This window comes from Anomaloglossus baeobatrachus, chromosome 2, assembly GCF_048569485.1.
Source record: "Anomaloglossus baeobatrachus isolate aAnoBae1 chromosome 2, aAnoBae1.hap1, whole genome shotgun sequence".
Lineage (NCBI taxonomy): Eukaryota > Metazoa > Chordata > Amphibia > Anura > Aromobatidae > Anomaloglossus > Anomaloglossus baeobatrachus.
The window spans coordinates 796,309,307-796,331,435 of record NC_134354.1 but is presented as its reverse complement, the minus strand read 5'-3'; the positions used below and the strand labels follow the sequence as shown (position 1 = coordinate 796,331,435).

At 57.7% G+C, this 22,129-nt stretch overlaps 1 protein-coding gene across 1 annotated transcript in view; it reads left to right on the top strand.

Annotated features, from left to right (window-relative positions):
• LOC142290782 (uncharacterized) overlaps positions 1-8,402 on the top strand; it is a 91,374-nt gene extending 82,972 nt beyond the window's left edge. The window contains exons 5-6 of the mRNA XM_075334783.1: positions 6,034-6,201; positions 6,317-8,402. Of these exons, the coding sequence (XP_075190898.1) occupies positions 6,034-6,201; positions 6,317-7,180 (1,032 nt within the window). The 3' untranslated portion in view covers positions 7,181-8,402. The remainder of the gene's footprint in view (positions 1-6,033; positions 6,202-6,316) is intronic.
• The last annotated feature ends 13,727 nt before the right edge of the window (positions 8,403-22,129 follow it).

Genomic DNA, 22,129 nt, shown 5'->3' with positions numbered 1-22,129 from the left:
TGATACAAAATTCCTCTCCCGGGGCTGCAGCTAAACCACCAGGCACTCACAGGCTATCATAAGGGGTTGTGACTGGCACAACCTCACCAGGTGAGTGCTTCTTTGTCTTGTTTGTCCACCCTCATACCGGGTAAAACCCTATTGCGCTTTTTTCCCCTTTACAGTTTTACAAGGTCCGTGGTGCATTGTGGGAGATGTAGTGTGACATCATATGGCGGGGGTCGGGTCGCTCTCTGCCGTGGTGCATTGTGGGAGATATAGTGTGACATCATATGGTGGGGGTCGGGTCGCTCTCTGCCGTGGTGCATTGTGGGAGGTGTAGTGTGACATCATATGGCGGGGGTCGGGTCGCTCTCTGCCGTGGTGCATTGTGGGAGATGTAGTGTGACATCATATGGTGGGGGTCGGGTCGCTCTCTGCCATGGTGCATTGTGGGAGATGTAGTGTGACATCATATGGTGGGGGTCGGGTCGCTCTCTGCCGTGGTGCATTGTGGGAGGTGTAGTGTGACATCATATGGCGGGGGTCGGGTCGCTCTCTGCCGTGGTGCATTGTGGGAGATGTAGTGTGACATCATATGGCGGGGGTCGGGTCGCTCTCTGCCGTGGTGCATTGTGGGAGATGTAGTGTGACATCATATGGTGGGGGTCGGGTCACTCTCTGCCGTGGTGCATTGTGGGAGGTGTAGTGTGACATCATATGGCGGGGGTCGGGTCGCTCTCTGCCGTGGTGCATTGTGGGAGATGTAGTGTGACATCATATGGTGGGGGTCGGGTCGCTCTCTGCCGTGGTGCATTGTGGGAGATGTAGTGTGACATCATATGGTGGGGGTCGGGTCGCTCTCTGCCGTGGTGCATTGTGGGAGATGTAGTGTGACATCATATGGTGGGGGTCGGGTCGCTCTCTGCCGTGGTGCATTGTGGGAGATGTAGTGTGACATCATATGGCGGGGGTCAGGTCGCTCTCTGCCATGATGCATTGTGGGAGATGTAGTGTGACATCATATGGTGGGGGTCGGGTCGCTCTCTGCCGTGGTGCATTGTGGGAGGTGTAGTGTGACATCATATGGTGGGGGTCGGGTCGCTCTCTGCCGTGGTGCATTGTGGGAGATGTAGTGTGACATCATATGGCGGGGGTCAGGTCGCTCTCTGCCGTGGTGCATTGTGGGAGATGTAGTGTGACATCATATGGTGGGGGTCGGGTCGCTCTATGCCGTGGTGCATTGTGGGAGATGTAGTGTGACATCATATGGTGGGGGTCGGGTCGCTCTCTGCCGTGGTGCATTGTGGGAGGTGTAGTGTGACATCATATGGCGAGGGTCGGGTCGCTCTCTGCCGTGGTGCATTGTGGGAGATATAGTGTGACATCATATGGTGGGGTTCGGGTCGCTCTCTGCCGTGGTGCATTGTGGGAGATATAGTGTGACATCATATGGCGGGGGTCGGGTCGCTCTCTGCCGTGGTGCATTGTGGGAGATGTAGTGTGACATCATATGGCGGGGGTCAAGTCGCTCTCTGCCGTGGTGCATTGTGGGAGGTGTAGTGTGACATCATATGGTAGGGGTCGGGTCGCTCTCTGCCATGGTGCATTGTGGGAGATGAAGTGTGACATCATATGATGGGGGTCGGGTCGCTCTCTGCCGTGGTGCATTGTGGGAGATGTAGTGTGACATCATATGGCGGGGGTCGGGTCACTCTCTGCCGTGGTGCATTGTGGGAGATGTAGTGTGACATCATATGGTGGGGGTCGGGTCGCTCTCTGCCGTGGTGCATTGTGGGAGATGTAGTGTGACATCATATGGCAGGGGTCGGGTCGCTCTCTGCCGTGGTGCATTGTGGGAGATATAGTGTGACATCATATGGCGGGGGTCGGGTCGCTCTCTGCCGTGGTGCATTGTGGGAGGTGTAGTGTGACATCATATGGCAGGGGTCGGGTCGCTCTCTGCCGTGGTGCATTGTGGGAGATGAAGTGTGACATCAGATGGTGGGGGTCGGGTCGCTCTCTGCCATGGTGCATTGTGGGAGGTGTAGTGTGACATCATATGGTGGGGGTCGGGTCGCTCTCTGCCGTGGTGCATTGTGGGAGATGTAGTGTGACATCAGATGGTGGGGGTCGGGTCGCTCTCTGCCATGGTGCATTGTGGGAGGTGTAGTGTGACATCATATGGCGGGGGTCGGGTCGCTCTCTGCCGTGGTGCATTGTGGGAGATATAGTGTGACATCATATGGCGGGGGTCGGGTCGCTCTCTGCCGTGGTGCATTGTGGGAGGTGTAGTGTGACATCATATGGCGGGGGTCGGGTCGCTCTCTGCCGTGGTGCATTGTGGGAGATGAAGTGTGACATCAGATGGCAGGGGTCGGGTCGCTCTCTGCCGTGGTGCATTGTGGGAGATATAGTGTGACATCATATGGTGGGGGTCGGGTCGCTCTCTGCCGTGGTGCATTGTGGGAGGTGTAGTGTGACATCATATGGTGGGGGTCGGGTCGCTCTCTGCCGTGGTGCATTGTGGGAGATGTAGTGTGACATCATATGGCGGGGGTCGGGTCGCTCTCTGCCGTGGTGCATTGTGGGAGATGAAGTGTGACATCAGATGGCGGGGGTCGGGTCGCTCTCTGCCGTGGTGCATTGTGGGAGATGTAGTGTGACATCATATGGCGAGGGTCGGGTCGCTCTCTGCCGTGGTGCATTGTGGGAGATGTAGTGTGACATCATATGGCAGGGGTCGGGTCGCTCTCTGCCGTGGTGCATTGTGGGAGATATAGTGTGACATCATATGGCGGGGGTCGGGTCGCTCTCTGCCGTGGTGCATTGTGGGAGATATAGTGTGACATCAGATGGTGGGGGTCGGGTCGCTCTCTGCCATGGTGCATTGTGGGAGATGTAGTGTGACATCATATGGCGGGGGTCGGGTCGCTCTCTGCCGTGGTGCATTGTGGGAGATGAAGTGTGACATCATATGGTGGGGGTCGGGTCGCTCTCTGCCGTGGTGCATTGTGGGAGATGTAGTGTGACATCATATGGTGGGGGTCGGGTCGCTCTCTGCCATGATGCATTGTGGGAGATGTAGTGTGACATCGTATGGTGGGGGTCGGGTCGCTCTCTGCCGTGGTGCATTGTGGGAGATGTAGTGTGACATCATATGGCGGGGGTCGGGTCGCTCTCTGCCGTGGTGCATTGTGGGAGATGTAGTGTGACATCATATGGTGGGGGTCGGGTCGCTCTCTGCCGTGGTGCATTGTGGGAGATGTAGTGTGACATCAGATGGTGGGGGTCGGGTCGCTCTCTGCCGTGGTGCATTGTGGGAGATGAAGTGTGACATCATATGGTGGGGGTCGGGTTGCTCTCTGCCGTGGTGCATTGTGGGAGATGTAGTGTGACATCATATGGTGGGGGTCGGGTCGCTCTCTGCCGTGGTGCATTGTGGGAGATGTAGTGTGACATCATATGGTGGGGGTCGGGTCGCTCTCTGCCGTGGTGCATTGTGGGAGATGTAGTGTGACATCAGATGGCAGGGGTCGGGTCGCTCTCTGCCGTGGTGCATTGTGGGAGATATAGTGTGACATCATATGGTGGGGGTCGGGTCGCTCTCTGCCATGGTGCATTGTGGGAGATGTAGTGTGACATCATATGGCGAGGGTCGGGTCGCTCTCTGCCGTGGTGCATTGTGGGAGGTGTAGTGTGACATCATATGGTGGGGGGTCGGGTCACTCTCTGCCATGGTGCATTGTGAGAGATGTAGTGTGACATCATATGGTGGGGGTCGGGTCGCTCTCTGCCGTGGTGCATTGTGGGAGATGTAGTGTGACATCATATGGCAGGGGTCGGGTCGCTCTCTGCCGTGGTGCATTGTGGGAGATGTAGTGTGACATCATATGGCGGGGGTCGGGTCGCTCTCTGCCATGGTGCATTGTGGGAGATGTAGTGTGACATCATATGGTGGGGGTCGGGTCGCTCTCTGCCGTGTTGCATTGTGGGAGATGTAGTGTGACATCATATGGCGGGGGTCGGGTCGCTCTCTGCCGTGGTGCATTGTGGGAGATATAGTGTGACATCAGATGGGGCGGGGGTCGGGTCGCTCTCTGCCATGGTGCATTGTGGGAGATGTAGTGTGACATCATATGGCGGGGGTCGGGTCGCTCTCTGCCATGGTGCATTGTGGGAGATGAAGTGTGACATCATATGGTGGGGGTCGGGTCGCTCTCTGCCGTGGTGCATTGTGGGAGATGTAGTGTGACATCATATGGCGGGGGTCGGGTCGCTCTCTGCCGTGGTGCATTGTGGGAGATGAAGTGTGACATCATATGGTGGGGGTCGGGTCGCTCTCTGTCGTGGTGCATTGTGGGAGGTGTAGTGTGACATCAGATGGGGCGGGGGTCGGGTCGCTCTCTGCCGTGGTGCATTGTGGGAGGTGTAGTGTGACATCATATGGTGGGGGTCGGGTCGCTCTCTGCCGTGGTGCATTGTGGGAGATGTAGTGTGACATCATATGGTGGGGGTCGGGTCGCTCTCTGCCATGGTGCATTGTGGGAGATGTAGTGTGACATCATATGGTGGGGGTCGGGTCGCTCTCTGCCATGGTGCATTGTGGGAGATGTAGTGTGACATCATATGGTGGGGGTCGGGTCGCTCTCTGCTGTGGTGCATTGTGGGGGATGTAGTGTGACATCATATGGCGGGGGTCGGGTCGCTCTCTGCCGTGGTGCATTGTGGGAGATGTAGTGTGACATCATATGGCAGGGGTCGGGTCGCTCTCTGCCGTGGTGCATTGTGGGGGATGTAGTGTGACATCAGATGGTGGGGGTCGGGTCGCTCTCTGCCGTGGTGCATTGTGGGAGATATAGTGTGACATCATATGGCGGGGGTCGGGTCGCTCTCTGCCGTGGTGCATTGTGGGAGATGTAGTGTGACATCATATGGTGGGGGTCAGGTCGCTCTCTGCCATGGTGCATTGTGGGAGATATAGTGTGACATCATATGGCGGGGGTCAGGTCGCTCTCTGCCATGGTGCTTTGTGGGAGATATAGTGTGACATCATATGGCGGGGGTCAGGTCGCTCTCTGCCATGGTGCATTGTGGGAGATGTAGTGTGACATCATATGGTGGGGGTCAGGTCGCTCTCTGCCATGGTGCATTGTGGGAGATATAGTGTGACATCATATGGCGGGGGTCGGGTCGCTCTCTGCCGTGGTGCATTGTGGGAGATGTAGTGTGACATCATATGGTGGGGGTCGGGTCGCTCTCTGCCGTGGTGCATTGTGGGAGATGTAGTGTGACATCATATGGTGGGGGTCGGGTCGCTCTCTGCCGTGGTGCATTGTGGGAGGTGTAGTGTGACATCATATGGCGGGGGTCGGGTCGCTCTCTGCCGTGGTGCATTGTGGGAGATGTAGTGTGACATCATATGGCGGGGGTCGGGTCGCTCTCTGCCGTGGTGCATTGTGGGAGATGTAGTGTGACATCATATGGCAGGGGTCGGGTCGCTCTCTGCCGTGGTGCATTGTGGGGGATGTAGTGTGACATCATATGGTGGGGGTCGGGTCGCTCTCTGCCGTGGTGCATTGTGGGGGATATAGTGTGACATCAGATGGTGGGGGTCAGTTCGCTCTCTGCCGTGGTGCATTGTGGGAGATGTAGTGTGACATCATATGGTGGGGGGTCGGGTCGCTCTCTGCCGTGGTGCATTGTGGGAGATGTAGTGTGACATCATATGGCAGGGGTCGGGTCGCTCTCTGCCGTGGTGCATTGTGGGAGATGTAGTGTGACATCATATGGTGGGGGTCGGGTCGCTCTCTGCTGTGGTGCATTGTAGGAGATGTAGTGTGACATATGGCAGGGGTCGAGTCGCTCTCCGCCGTGGTGCATTGTGGGAGATGTAGTGTGACATCATATGGTGGGGGTCGGGTCGCTCTCTGCCGTGGTGCATTGTGGGAGATGTAGTGTGACATCAGATGGGGCGGGGGTGGGCTCTCTGCCGTGGTGCGGAGGGGTCGGGTTGTATAATGTACAAGTCATGTGACCGCGGTTTCGTTTCAGCTGCGCCTCCGCTGGGATACGGATAGGAGGGTGGAGTATGGAGAGCACGCACCACCGCCGCCGCCGCAGGACTTCATCCAGGTGCCCCAAGCAATGAAGATCGAGGAGGAAGACGAGCACCAGTGGCCGGCGGCTGCCGCCAGGATGGAGCAGGGCACGCAGACAGAGGTAACGCCCAGCATTCACCTCCTATGGCGGTGGCAGATATGGAGCGCTGATATTGGGGTGTATATTGTCTCTTCTTTCTGTTATCAGCCATGTTGTTTTTTCCCTTTGATCACAGAACAAGAGGCCCAGCCGGCTGCAGCAGGAGATGCTACGGGAGCTGAAGAGGTTCCGCAGGAGCACGGCGCAGGCTCAGCACGAGCGAGACCTTATGAGATCAGCCATGGACCAGATGATGCAGGAGATGAAAGAGCTGAGGGAGATGGTGGCCTCGCTCTGTGCCCCTGGTGGCTTCCACCATTCAGCCCATCCATCCGCCATCTTAGTACAAAACTCCTGCCCGGTGTGGAGCCGGCCCATAGAGGACAGACACTCCACAGAGTCCAGCCGGGCTTCTCCGGAGAGCAGCCTACAGTGCGGATACGGCTACCCGCTGGAAGCCATTACTGAGCAGAACCGCGAGAAGTTGTCCTGGATGTACGAGGATCCCCCCCATGACGAGGACGACATGTTGCCCACCACCACCATCAAACGTGAGGAGGAGGAGGAAGAGGATGAGGATGAGGAGCTCAGCATGTCACCCGAGGCCGGCTACTACCCCCAGTACGACTCTTGCAGGATCGGGGAGAGGCTCCCTAACATCCCCCTGCAACCGCTCAGCTCAGAGAAGGAGTGGGGCCTCCTGAGCCGGAGCGCGGGGAAGCCGGGGAGGTTCGCGGCCCTGGTCTTCCGGGCGCTGGTTCCCTTTGACATCTACAAGGGTTGGGTGAACAGAGTGAACCTGGACGGCCTGAGAGGCAGACAGGGAATCCCGCTGAACGTGAAGAGGCGTGTGATGGCCGTGGTGGGCCGTCACTTCATGCTGCGCAAGGTGGATCACAGCGAGATCCGCAACAGACTGAACGAACAGCTGCGCACCCGGCGCAAGAGCGACAAACACACTCAGCTCGGACAGCCCGAAATACAGCCCCTCAACAGGTAGAACCCAAAGACCAGGGGTGGGGGGCCGGGCGAGCGCAGAGCTAGCACTCTGCAAGGACCCTTGTATGATAAATCACAAGCAGCCTTCCGATGTATAATGCAGCATCGCACGTGGGAGAGGTCAGCGGCTTGTGGGAAAGGTCAGCTCGCGGGAGAGGTCTGCGGCTCGTGGGAAAGGTCAGCTTGCGGGAGAGGTCTGCGGCTCGTGGGAAAGGTCAGTGGTTCGCGGGTAAGATCTGTGGCCCGCGGGAAAGGTCAGCGGCTCGTGGGTAAGGTCAGCGGTTCGTGGGAAAGGTCAGCGGCTCGTGGGAAAGGTCAGCGGCTCGTGGGTAAGGTCAGCGGTTCACGGGTAAGGTCAGCCGCTCACGAGAAATATCAGCTTGTGGGAAATTTTGGCCGCTCAATGGAAATATCGTCAGATCTCGGGGAGTTCGGCGGCTCGTGGGAAAGGTCAGCCACTTACGGTAAGGTCGGTGGCTCGCTGAAAGGTCAGCGGCTTAACAGAAAAATGTCGTATGATCACTGGAAGTTCGGCAGCTCGTGAGAAAGGTTTGTGGTCGGCGGCTTGAGTGAATTTGGCGGTTCACAGGTAAGGTCAGTGGTTCTTGGGAAAGGTCAACAGCTCGCGGGAAAGGTCAATGGTTCACGTGAAAGGTCAGCGGTTCACAGGAAAGGTCAGCAGCTCACGAGAAAGGTCAGCGGTTCACAGGAAAGGTCAGCAGCTTGTGGGAAAGGTCAGTAGTTTGCGGGCCAATCTCAACAAAGCCTTCAGTCACTAGAGCCCTGCAGCTCTTCCCATTGGCGTTATGTACACGCAGTCTCGTGGTCACGTCCCTGGGGCAGGCGGGCAATACGCGGGTGCTGACCCTTTAGAATTGGGGATACAGACGGGTGAGCGACGCTCCAGCCTTAGTGACCACCACAGTCCATTCACTATATGCAATAAAGTGGTGACTGTAAGCTGCATCGGAGACTGCCCCTCCATACAGCACAGACTTGTTCAGTAGAAGGGCTGATCACCATAGAGTCTCTGGGAAGCCGGATGACAACCAGTATGGACGGGGTAGTGGCGGCCGTCACCCCGCATGGTCGCTGGACTCTGGAGAGGACATTTCTCAGCTCTTTATATTGGAGGGATCTTCTCATCAGGTCGTCTCTTGTTACATGTTTTTATTACATTTTTATTTTGTTGCATCTTTCCATATAAATAAAAGATGTCATGATGCTGTTCTCACATCGGCTACTACATCTTGACTGCTAGACCAGTCAGATAACAGCAGCTCGCTTTACAGCCTGTGGTAAAGATCAAGGTTACAGAATCATCCTTACAGGCAGAGGGTTAAAGAGAAGCTATAAACCACATTGTGATTCCTGGTCCCAGCCTATATGTGGCATATGCGCACACTGTGTGTAAGTCACTTGTAGAGTCAGTTATGCAGTGCTTGTTTAAAGGAGGAGTCATCTGGGTGGTGCTGGTGAGATGAAGAGTCATCTGGGCGGTGCTAGTGAGATGAAGAGTCATCTGGGCAGTGCTGGTGAGATGAAGAGTCATCTGGGCGGTGCTGGTGAGATGAAGAGTCATCTGGGCGGTGCTGGTGAGATGAAGAGTCATCTGGGCGGTGCTGGTGAGATGAAGAGTCATCTGGGCGGTGCTGGTGAGATGAAGAGTTATCTGGGTGGTGCTGGTGAGATGAAGAGTCATCTGGGCGGTGCTGGTGAGATGAGTCATCTGGGTGGTGCTAGTGAGATGAAGAGTCATCTGGGCGGTGCTGGTGAGATGAAGAGTCATCTGGGCGGTGCTGGTGAGATGAAGAGTTATCTGGGCGGTGCTGGTGAGATGAAGAGTTATCTGGGCGGTGCTGGTGAGATGAAGAGTTATCTGGGCGGTGCTGGTGAGATGAAGAGTCATCTGGGCGGTGCTGGTGAGATGAAGAGTTATCTGGGTGGTGCTGGTGAGATGAGTCATCTGGGTGGTGCTAGTGAGATGAAGAGTCATCTGGGCGGTGCTGGTGAGATGAAGAGTCATCTGGGCGGTGCTGGTGAGATGAAGAGTCATCTGGGTGGTGCTGGTGAGATGAAGAGTTATCTGGGCGGTGCTGGTGAGATGAAGAGTCATCTGGGCGGTGCTGGTGAGATGAAGAGTCATCTGGGCGGTGCTGGTGAGATGAAGAGTTATCTGGGCGGTGCTGGTGAGATGAAGAGTTATCTGGGCGGTGCTGGTGAGATGAAGAGTTATCTGGGCAGTGCTGGTGAGATGAAGAGTTATCTGGGCAGTGCTGGTGAGATGAAGAGTCATCTGGGCGGAGCTGGTGAGATGAGTCATCTGGGCGGTGCTGGTGAGATGAAGAGTCATCTGGGCGGTGCTAGTGAGATGAAGAGGCATCTGGGCGGTGCTAGTGAGATGAAGAGTCATCTGGGCGGTGCTAGTGAGATGAAGAGTCATCTGGGCGATGCTGGTGAGATGAAGAGTTATCTGGGCGGTGCTAGTGAGATGAAGTCATGTGGGTGGTGCTGGTGAGATGTAGAGTTATGTGGGCGGTGCCGGTGTGATGTACAGTCATGTGAGCAGTGCTAGTGTGATATGGAGTCGTGGGCGTTGCTGGTGTGATGTGGAGTTGTGGGTGGTGCTGGTGTGACGTGGAGTCATGTGGGTGGTGCTGGTGGGATGTGGAGTCATGGGCGGTACTGGTGTGATATGGAGTTGTGGGCGGTGCTGGTGTGATGTGGCTTCATGTGGGCGGTGCTGGTGGGACAGGTGTCATGTGAGCAGTGCTGGTGTGATGTGGAGTCATGTGGGCGGTGCTGGTGTGATGTGGAGTCATGTGGGCGGTGCTGGTGTGATGTGGCTTCATGTGGGCGGTGCTGGTGGGACAGGTGTCATGTGAGCAGTGCTGGTGTGACGTGGAGTCATGTGGGCGGTGCTGGTGTGACGTGGAGTCTTGGGCGGTGCTGGTGTGATGTGAAGTCATGTGGGCGGTGCTGGTGTGACATGGAGTCATGTGGGCGGTGCTGGTGTGACATGGAGTCATGTGGGCAGTGCTGGTGTGACGAGTCGTGGGCGGTGCTGGTGTAACGTGGAGTCGTGGGCGGTGCTGGTGTGACGGAGTCATGTGGGCGGTGCTAGTGTGACGTGGAGTCATGTGGGCGGTGCTAGTGTGACGTGGAGTCGTGGGCGGTGCTGGTGTGACGTGGAGTCATGTGGGCGGTGCTGGTGGGAAAGGTGTCATGTGAGCAGTGCTGGTGTGATGTGGAGTCATGTGAGCAGTGTTGGTGTGACGTGGAGTCATGTGGGCGGTGCTGGTGTGACGTGGAGTCGTGGGCGGTGCTGGTGTGACGTGGAGTCATGTGGGCAGTGCTGGTGTAACGTGGAGTCATTTGGGCGGTGCTGGTGTGACGTGGAGTCGTGGGTGGTGCTGGTGTGACGTGGAGTCAGGTGGGCGGTGCTGGTGTGACGTGGAGTCATTTGGGCGGTGCTGGTGTGACGTGGAGTCGTGGGCGCTGCTGGTGTGACGTGGAGTCGTGGGCGGTGCTGGTGTGACGTGGAGTCGTGGGCGGTGCTGGTGTGACGTGGAGTCGTGGGCGGTGCTGGTGTGATGTGGAGTCATGTGGGTGGTGCTGGTGTGACGTGGAGTCGTGGGCGGTGCTGGTGTGATGTGGAGTCATGTGGGTGGTGCTGGTGTGATGAGGAGTCATGTGGGCGGTGCTGGTGTGACGTAGAGTCATGTGGGCGGTGCTGGTGTGACGTGGAGTCTTGGGCGGTGCTGGTGTGACATGGAGTCGTGGGCGGTGCTGGTGTGACGTGGAGTCATGTGAGTGGTGCTGGTGTGATGAGGAGTCATGTGAGTGGTGCTGGTGTGATGTGGAATCATGTGGGCGGGGCTGGTGTGATGTGGAGTCATGTGGGCGGGGCTGGTGTGATGTGGAGTCATGTGGGCGGTGCTGGTGTGGTGAAGAGTCATCTAGTATTCATGGTGTCCCACCACTTCCAGCAATCTTGGGGCTGCTGGTGTGAATCGGGAAGTGATCTGGGGCAGTGTCTCCACAAGAGGTGGTGCTGTGTTGAAAAGGCAGTGATGTCATATCTGGAGGACTGATGATGTCACAGTGTTGATGATGTCACAGTGTGCGGAGAGCTGTGATGTATAAGGAGCTCTTGTTTTGGTGACTTTGACTGCCATTGGGCTGCGGCAGTGGGCCCTGAGATGTGATCACCCCAGGAGCCGGCCTGCAGGGTGACACTGATGACCCCAGGAGCCGGCCTGCAGGGTGACACCGATGACCCCAGGAGCCGGCCCGCAAGGTGACACTGATGACCCCCGGAGCCGGCCCGCAGAGTGACACTGATGACCCCCAGGAGCCGTCCCGCAGAGTGACACTGATGACCCCAGGAGCCGGCCCGCAAGGTGACACTGATGACCCCAGGAGCCGGCCCGCAGAGTGACACTGATGACCCCAGGAGCCGTCCCGCAGAGTGACACTGATGACCCCAGGAGCCGGCCCGCAAGGTGACCACTGATGACCCCAGGAGCCCGGCCCGCAAGAGTGACACTGATGACCCCAGGAGCCGTCCCGCAGAGTGACACTGATGACCCCAGGAGCCGGCCCCGCAAGGTGACACTGATGACCCCAGGAGTCCGGCCCGCAAGGTGACACTGATGACCCCCGGAGCCGGCCCGCAAGGTGGCACTGATGACCCCCGGAGCCGGCCCGCAGAGTGACACTGATGACCCCAGGAGCCGTCCCGCAGAGTGACACTGATGACCCCAGGAGCCGGCCCGCAAGGTGACACTGATGACCCCCGGAGCCGGCCCGCAGAGTGACACTGATGACCCCCAGGAGCCGGCCTGCAGGGTGACACCGATGACCCCAGGAGCCGTCCCCGCAGAGTGACACTGATGACCCCAGGAGCCGGCCCGCAAGGTGACACTGATGACCCCAGGAGCCGGCCCGCAGAGTGACACTGATGACCCCAGGAGCCGTCCCGCAGAGTGACACTGATGACCCCAGGAGCCGGCCCGCAAGGTGACACTGATGACCCCCGGAGCCGGCCCGCAGAGTGACACTGATGACCCCAGGAGCCGTCCCGCAGAGTGACACTGATGACCCCAGGAGCCGGCCCGCAAGATGACACTGATGACCCCCGGAGCCGGCCCGCAGAGTGACACTGATGACCCCAGGAGCCGGCCCGCAGGGTAACACTGATGACCCCAGGAGTCGTCCTGCAGGGTGACACCGATGACCCCAGGAGCCGGCCCGCAGAGTGACACTGATGACCCCAGGAGCCGTCCCGCAGAGTAACACTGATGACCCCCGGAGCCGGCCCGCAGAGTGACACTGATGACCCCAGGAGCCGGCCCGCAGGGTAACACTGATGACCCCAGGAGTCGTCCTGCAGGGTGACACCGATGACCCCAGGAGCCGGCCCGCAGAGTGACACTGATGACCCCAGGAGCCGTCCCGCAGAGTGACACTGATGACCCCCGGAGCTGGCCCGCAGAGTGACACTGATGACCCCCGGAGCCGGCCGGTTATTGCCCACATCATGGTGTCCATGTCTGAGCTGCAGCTTCAGATCCTGGAGTTGTTTAGGAGTTAATTAGGAGAGGTGGTTACGGTGATGGGGGAAGCACAGCTCTGGTCACACTCAGGCCAGGACCCCGGGGTCTTTACTCCGAACTGCGGCTCATTAAGCGTTTCCTCGGAAGAGAGCAGGAGCCGAGAGAAGCTCCGCAGAGACGAGCCGCACCTGATGTCATGGAAGTCATTCCTAAGAAATTAGCTGAGGAAAATAAGAAAGAGTGTGACAGCCGGAGCGTCTGTGAGCAGGAACCCTGAGCAGTGATGGGCGGCTGCTGCGCCCCCCGGAACGGCCAAATTAGCCAAAAAACGACTCCGACTATTCAGAATCAGCAGAGTCCAGTTCACCAGGAAATTTCTCATCTCTGGTGCCCGTCTCCCCTGTACAGAACCGGACCGCCGATGTCTATGTACCTGTCATTCTCCATCCACCAGTCCCATGACACCTACACCAGTGCCAGCTACAAAGCCAACGTTCCAGTGCTGAACACAATACCCCCTCCACCCCAGTGCTGGTCGCAAAACCCCCCCACACCACTGCTGGACACAATACCCCTCCACCCCAGTGCTGGTCGCAAAGCCCCCCACACCAGTGCTGGACACAATACCCCTCCACCCCAGTGCTGGTCGCAAAGCCCCCCACACCAGTGCTGGACACAATACCCCTCCACCCCAGTGCTGGACACAATACCCCTCCACCCCAGTGCTGATCGCAAAACCCCCCACACCAGTGCTGGACACCAATACCCCTCCACCCCAGTGCTGATCGCAAAACCCCCCACACCAGTGCTGGACACAATACCCCTCCACCCCAGTGCTGATCGCAAAACCCCCCACACCAGTGCTGGACACAATACCCCCCCACACCAGTGCTTGACACAATACCCCCCACACCAGTGCTGGTCGCAAAACCCCCCACACCAGTGCTGGACACAATACCCCTCCACCCCAGTGCTGGTCGCAAAGCCCCCCCACACCAGTGCTGGACACAATACCCCAGTGCTGATCGCAAAACCCCCCACACCAGTGCTGGTCGCAAAACCCCCCACACCAGTGCTGGTCGCAAAACCCCCCACACCACTGCTGGACACAATACCCCTCCACCCCAGTGCTGATCGCAAAACCCCCCCACACCAGTGCTGGACACGATACCCCCCACACCAGTGCTGGACACAATACCCCTCCACCCCAGGTGCTGGTCGCAAAGCCCCCCACACCAGTGCTGGACACAATACCCCAGTGCTGATCGCAAAAACCCCCCACCACACCAGTGCTGGTCGCAAAACCCCCCACACCAGTGCTGGTCGCAAAACCCCCCACACCACTGCTGGACACAATACCCCTCCACCCCAGTGCTGATCGCAAAACCCCCCACACCAGTGCTGGACACAATACCCCTCCACCCCAGTGCTGATCGCAAAACCCCCCACACCAGTGCTGGTCGCAAAACCCCCCCCACACCAGTGCTGGTCGCAAAACCCCCCCACACCAGTGCTGGACACAATACCCCCCCACCCCAGTGCTGGACGCAATACCCCCCACCCCAGTGCTGGACGCAATACCCCCCACCCCGGTGCTGGACGCAATACCCCCCACCCTGGTGCTGGACGCAATACCCCCCCACCCCAGTGGTGGACGCAATACTCCCCACCCCAGTGCTGGACGCAATACCCCCCTCCCCAGTGCTGGACGCAATACCCCCCCTCCCCAGTGCTGGACACAATACCCCCCACACCAGTGCTGGGACACAATACTCCCCACACCAGTGCTGGACACAATACCCCCCACACCAGTGCTGGACACAATACCCCCCCACACCAATGCTGGACACAATACCCCCGCACACCAGTGCTGGACACAATACCCCCCACCACCCAGTGCTGGACACAATACCCCCCACACCAGTGCTGGACACAATACACCCCACACCAGTGCTGGACACAATACCCCCCCACACCAGTGCTGGACACAATACCCCCCACACCCAGTGCTGGACACAATACCCCCCCACACCAGTGCTGGACCCAATACCCCCCACACCAGTGCTGGACACAATACCCCCCACACCAATGCTGGACACAATACACCCCACACCAGTGCTGGACACAATACCCCCCCACACCAATGCTGGACACAATACCCCCCCACACCAGTGCTGGACACAATACCCCCCACACCAGTGCTGGACACAATAACCCCCCACACCAGTGCTGGACACAATACCCCCACACCAGTGCTGGACACAATACCCCCCACACCAGTGCTGGACACAATACACCACCCACACCAGTGCTGGACACAATACCCCCCACCACCATGCTGGACACAATACCCCCCACACCAGTGCTGGACACAATACCCCCCACACCAGTGCTGGACACAATACCCCCCACACCAGTGCTGGACACAATACCCCCCACACCAGTGCTGGACACAATACACCCCACACCAGTGCTGGACACAATACACCCCACACCAGTGCTGGACACAATACCCCCCCACACCAGTGCTGGACACAATACCCCCCACACCAGTGCTGGACACAATACCCCCCCACACCAGTGCTGGACACAATACCCCCCACACCAGTGCTGGACACAATACCCCCCACACCAGTGCTGGACACAAATACCCCCCCACACCAGTGCTGGACACAATACACCCCACACCAGTGCTGGACACAATACCCCCCACACCAGTGCTGGACACAATACCCCACCACACCAGTGCTGGACACAATACACCCCACACCAGTGCTGGACACAATACCCCCCCACACCAGTGCTGGACACAATACCCCCCCACACCAGTGCTGGACACAATACCCCCCACACCAGTGCTGGACACAATACCCCCCACACCAGTGCTGGACACAATACCCCCCCACACCAGTGCTGGACACAATAACCCCCCACACCAGTGCTGGACACAATACCCCCCCACACCAGTGCTGGACACAATACCCCCCACACCAGTGCTGGACACAATACCCCCCACACCAGTGCTGGACACAATACCCCCCCACACCAGTGCTGGACACAATACCCCCCACACCAGTGCTGGACACAATACCCCCCACACCAGTGCTGGACACAATACCCCCCCACACCAGTGCTGGACACAATACCCCCCACACCAGTGCTGGACACAATACACCCCACACCAGTGCTGGACACAATAATACCCCCACACCAGTGCTGGACACAATACCCCCCCACACCAGTGCTGGACACAATACCCCCCCCACACCAGTGCTGGACACAATACCCCCCCACACCAGTGCTGGACACCAATACCCCCCCACACCAGTGCTGGACACAATACCCCCCACACCAGTGCTGGACACAATACCCCCCACACCAGTGCTGGACACAATACCCCCCACAACCAGTGCTGGGACACAATACCCCCCACACCAGTGCTGGACACAATAACCCCCACACCAGTGCTGGACACAATACCCCCCACACCAGTGCTGGACACAATACCCCCCACACCAGTGCTGGACACAATACCCCCCACACCAGTGCTGGACACAATACCCCCCACACCAGTGCTGGACACAATACCCCCCACACCAGTGCTGGACACAATACCCCCACACCAGTGCTGGACACAATACCCCCCACACCAGTGCTGGACACAATACCCCCCACACCAGTGCTGGACACAATACCCCCCACACCAGTGCTGGACACAATAACCCCCACACCAGTGCTGGACACAATACCCCCCACACCAGTGCTGGACACAATACCCCCCACACCAGTGCTGGACACAATACCCCCCACACCAGTGCTGGACACAATACCCCCCACACCAGTGCTGGACACAATACCCCCCACACCAGTGCTGGACACAATACCCCCCACACCAGTGCTGGACACAATACCCCCCACACCAGTGCTGGACACAATACCCCCCCACACCAGTGCTGGACACAATACCCCCCACACCAGTGCTGGACACAATAACCCCCACACCAGTGCTGGACACAATACCCCCCACACCAGTGCTGGACACAATACCCCCCACACCAGTGCTGGACACAATACCCCCCACACCAGTGCTGCACACAATACCCCCCACACCAGTGCTGGACACAATACCCCCCACACCAGTGCTGGACACAATAACCCCCCACACCAGTGCTGGACACAATACCCCCCACACCAGTGCTGGACACATTACCCCCCACACCAGTGCTGGACACAATACCCCCCCACACCAGTGCTGGACACAATACCCCCCACACCAGTGCTGGACACAATACCCCCCCACACCAGTGCTGGACACAATACCCCCCACACCAGTGCTGGACACAATACCCCCCACACCAGTGCTGGACACAATACCCCCCACACCAGTGCTGGACACAATACCCCCCACACCAGTGCTGGACACAATACCCCCCACACCAGTGCTGGACACAATACCCCCCACACCAGTGCTGGACACAATACCCCCCCACACCAGTGCTGGACACAATACCCCCCACACCAGTGCTGGACACAATACCCCCCACACCAGTGCTGGACACAATACCCCCCACACCAGTGCTGGACACAATACCCCCCACACCAGTGCTGGACACAATACACCCACACCAGTGCTGGACACAATACACCCCACACCAGTGCTGGACACAATACACCCCACACCAGTGCTGGACACAATACTCCCCACACCAGTGCTGGACACAATACCCCCCACACCAGTGCTGGACACAATACCACCCCACACCAGTGCTGGACACAATACCCCCCACACCAGTGCTGGACACAATACCCCCCCACACCAGTGCTGGACACAATACCCCCCACACCAGTGCTGGACACAATAACCCCCCACACCAGTGCTGGACACAATACCCCCCACACCAGTGCTGGACACAATAACCCCCACACCAGTGCTGGACACAATACCCCCCACACCAGTGCTGGACACAATACCCCCCACACCAGTGCTGGACACAATACCCCCCACACCAGTGCTGGACACAATACCCCCCCACACCAGTGCTGGACACAATACCCCCCACACCAGTGCTGGACACAATACCCCCCACACCAGTGCTGGACACAATACCCCCCACACCAGTGCTGGACACAATACCCCCCCACACCAGTGCTGGACACAATACCCCCCACACCAGTGCTGGACACAATACCCCCCACACCAGTGCTGGACACAATACACCCCCACACCAGTGCTGGACACAATACACCCCACCACCAGTGCTGGACACAATACACCCCACACCAGTGCTGGACACAATACCCCCCACACCAGTGCTGGACACAATACTCCCCCACACCAGTGCTGGACACAATACCCCCCCACACCAGTGCTGGACACAATACCCCCCACACCAGTGCTGGACACAATACCCCCCACACCAGTGCTGGACACAATACACCCCACACCAGTGCTGGACACAATACCCCCCCACACCAGTGCTGGACACAATACCCCCCACACCAGTGCTGGACACAATACCCCCCACACCAGTGCTGGACACAATACCCCCCACACCAGTGCTGGACACAATACCCCCCACACCAGTGCTGGACACAATACCCCCCACACCAGTGCTGGACACAATACCCCCCACACCAGTGCTGGACACAATACCCCCCACACCAGTGCTGGACACAATACCCCCCCACACCAGTGCTGGACACAATACACCCCACACCAGTGCTGGACACAATACCCCCCCCACACCAGTGCTGGACACAATACCCCCCCACACCAGTGCTGGACACAATACACCCCACACCAGTGCTGGACACAATACACCCCACACCAGTGCTGGACACAATACCCCCCACACCAGTGCTGGACACAATACCCCCCCACACCAGTGCTGGACACAATAACCCCCACACCAATGCTGGACACAATACCCCCCACACCAGTGCTGGACACAATACACCCCACACCAGTGCTGGACACAATACACCCCCACACCAGTGCTAGACACAATACCCCCCACACCAGTGCTGGACACAATAACCCCCACACCAGTGCTGGACACAATACACCCCACACCAGTGCTGGACACAATAACCCCCACACCAGTGCTGGACACAATACCCCCCACACCAGTGCTGGACACAATACCCCCCACACCAGTGCTGGGACACAATACACCCCCACACCAGTGCTGGACACAATACCCCCCACACCAGTGCTGGACACAATACCCCCCACACCAGTGCTGGACACAATAACCCCCACACCAGTGCTGGACACAATACCCCCCACACCAGTGCTGGACACAATACCCCCCCACACCAGTGCTGGACACAATACCCCCCACACCAGTGCTGGACACAATACCCCCCACACCAGTGCTGGACACAATACCCCCCACACCAGTGCTGGACACAATACCCCCCACACCAGTGCTGGACACAATACCCCCCACACCAGTGCTGCACACAATACCCCCCACACCAGTGCTGGACACAATACCCCCCACACCAGTGCTGGACACAATACCCCCCACACCAGTGCTGGACACAATACCCCCCACACCAGTGCTGCACACAATACCCCCCACACCAGTGCTGGACACAATACCCCCCACACCAGTGCTGGACACAATACCCCCCCACACCAGTGCTGGACACAATAACCCCCACACCAGTGCTGGACACAATACACCCCACACCAGTGCTGGACACAATACCCCCCCACACCAGTGCTGGACACAATAACCCCCACACCAGTGCTGGACACAATACCCCCCACACCAGTGCTGGACACAATACCCCCACACCAGTGCTGGACACAATACCCCCCACACCAGTGCTGGACACAATACACCCCACACCAGTGCTAGACACAATACCCCTCCACACCAGTGCTGGACACAATACCCCCCACACCAGTGCTGGACACAATAACCCCCACACCAGTGCTGGACACAATACCCCCCACACCAGTGCTGGACACAATACCCCCCACACCAGTGCTGGACACAATACCCCCCCACACCAGTGCTGGACACAATACCCCCCACACCAGTGCTGGACACAATACCCCCCACACCAGTGCTGGACACAATACCCCCCACACCAGTGCTGGACACAATACCCCCCACACCAGTGCTGGACACAATACACCCCACACCAGTGCTGGACACAATACCCCCCACACCAGTGCTGGACACAATACCCCCCCACACCAGTGCTGGACACAATACACCCCACACCAGTGCTGGACACAATACCCCCCACACCAGTGCTGGACACAATACCCCCCCACACCAGTGCTGGACACAATACCCCCCACACCAGTGCTGGACACAATACCACCCCACACCAGTGCTGGACACAATACCCCCCACACCAGTGCTGGACACAATACCCCCCACACCAGTGCTGGACACAATACCCCCCCACACCAGTGCTGGACACAATACCCCCCACACCAGTGCTGGACACAATACCCCCCCACACCAGTGCTGGACACAATACACCCCACACCAGTGCTGGACACAATACCCCCCACACCAGTGCTGGACACAATACCCCCCCACACCAGTGCTGGACACAATACCCCCCCACACCAGTGCTGGACACAATACACCCCACACCAGTGCTGGACACAATACCCCCCACACCAGTGCTGGACACAATACCCCCCACACCAGTGCTGGACACAATACCCCCCACACCAGTGCTGGACACAATACCCCCCACACCAGTGCTGGACACAATACCCCCCACACCAGTGCTGGACACAATACCCCCCCACACCCAGTGCTGGACACAATACCCCCCACACCCAGTGCTGGACACAATACCCCCCCACACCAGTGCTGGACACAATACCCCCCACACCAGTGCTGGACACAATACCCCCCACACCTGCTGTGCTGCCGCTGGAGCGAGGAACAACATCGGACCATCGCGTCAGCGTAATTATGGATTACGCCGACGCTGCACCGATGATACGATTACGACGCTTTTTGCGCTCGTTAATCGTATCATCGAGCCTTTACACACTACGATGTCGCATGCGATACCGGAAGTGCGTCACTTTCATTTTGACCCCACCGACATCGCAACCTGCCATGTCATAGTGTGCAAAGCCCACCTAAGGCTATGTGCGCACTAGGCGTTTTTTTCACGCTGCGTTTTTATGTGCGTTTTTGTCTAAAAAACGCACCCGCGTTTTTTGCTGCGTTTTTGCTCACTGCGTTTTTAATCAGTGCACAATGCCATTAAAGATTGTTGATGAAAAAAAAAAAAAAAAAAGGTCTGATGTCATTTCCTTCTTCAAAATGTTCATTGTATGCAGGAGAGCAGACAGCTGCAGAAATAGTGTATGCAGGAGAGCAGACAGCAGCTGCAGAACTACAAGTCTCAGCATCCTCCATTCACTAGTGTATGCAGGAGAGCAGACAGCAGCTGCAGAACTACAAGCCTCAGCATCCTCCATTCACTAGTGTATGCAGGAGAGCAGACAGCAGCTGCAGAACTACAAGTCTCAGCATCCTCCATTCACTAGTGTATGCAGGAGAGCAGACAGCAGCTGCAGAACTACAAGCCTCAGCATCCTCCATTCACTAGTGTATGCAGGAGAGCAGACAGCAGCTGCAGAACTACAAGTCTCAGCATCCTCCATTCACTAGTGTATGCAGGAGAGCAGACAGCAGCTGCAGAACTACAAGTCTCAGCATCCTCCATTCACTAGTGTATGCAGGAGAGCAGACAGCAGCTGCAGAACTACAAGTCTCAGCATCCTCCATTCACTAGTGTATGCAGGAGAGCAGACAGCAGCTGCAGAACTACAAGTCTCAGCATCCTCCATTCACTAGTGTATGCAGGAGAGCAGACAGCAGCTGCAGAACTACAAGTCTCAGCATCCTCCATTCACTAGTGTATGCAGGAGAGCAGACAGCAGCTGCAGAACTACAAGTCTCAGCATCCTCCATTCACTAGTGTATGCAGGAGAGCAGACAGCAGCTGCAGAACTACAAGTCTCAGCATCCTCCATTCACTAGTGTATGCAGGAGAGCAGACAGAAGCTGCAGAACTACAAGGCTCAGCATCCTCCTTCCAGGACTGTATGCAGTTTTTTGCCCAAAAAGAAAAAAAAAATGACGTGGGCTTCGCCATATTTTTGTATGCTAGCCGGGTACAGCAGGCAAGGTACGGGCTGCCCCCAACCCCCAGCTGCCTATTTGTACCCGGCTGGGAACCAAAAATATAGAGAAGCCCTTTTTTTTTTTAATTATTTCATGAAATAATTAAAAAAAAAATGACGTGGGCTTCGCCTAATTTTTGAGTCCAGCCGGGTACAACTAGGCAGCTGGGGATTGGAATCCACAGGTGCAGGGGTGCCCCATGCTTTCTGG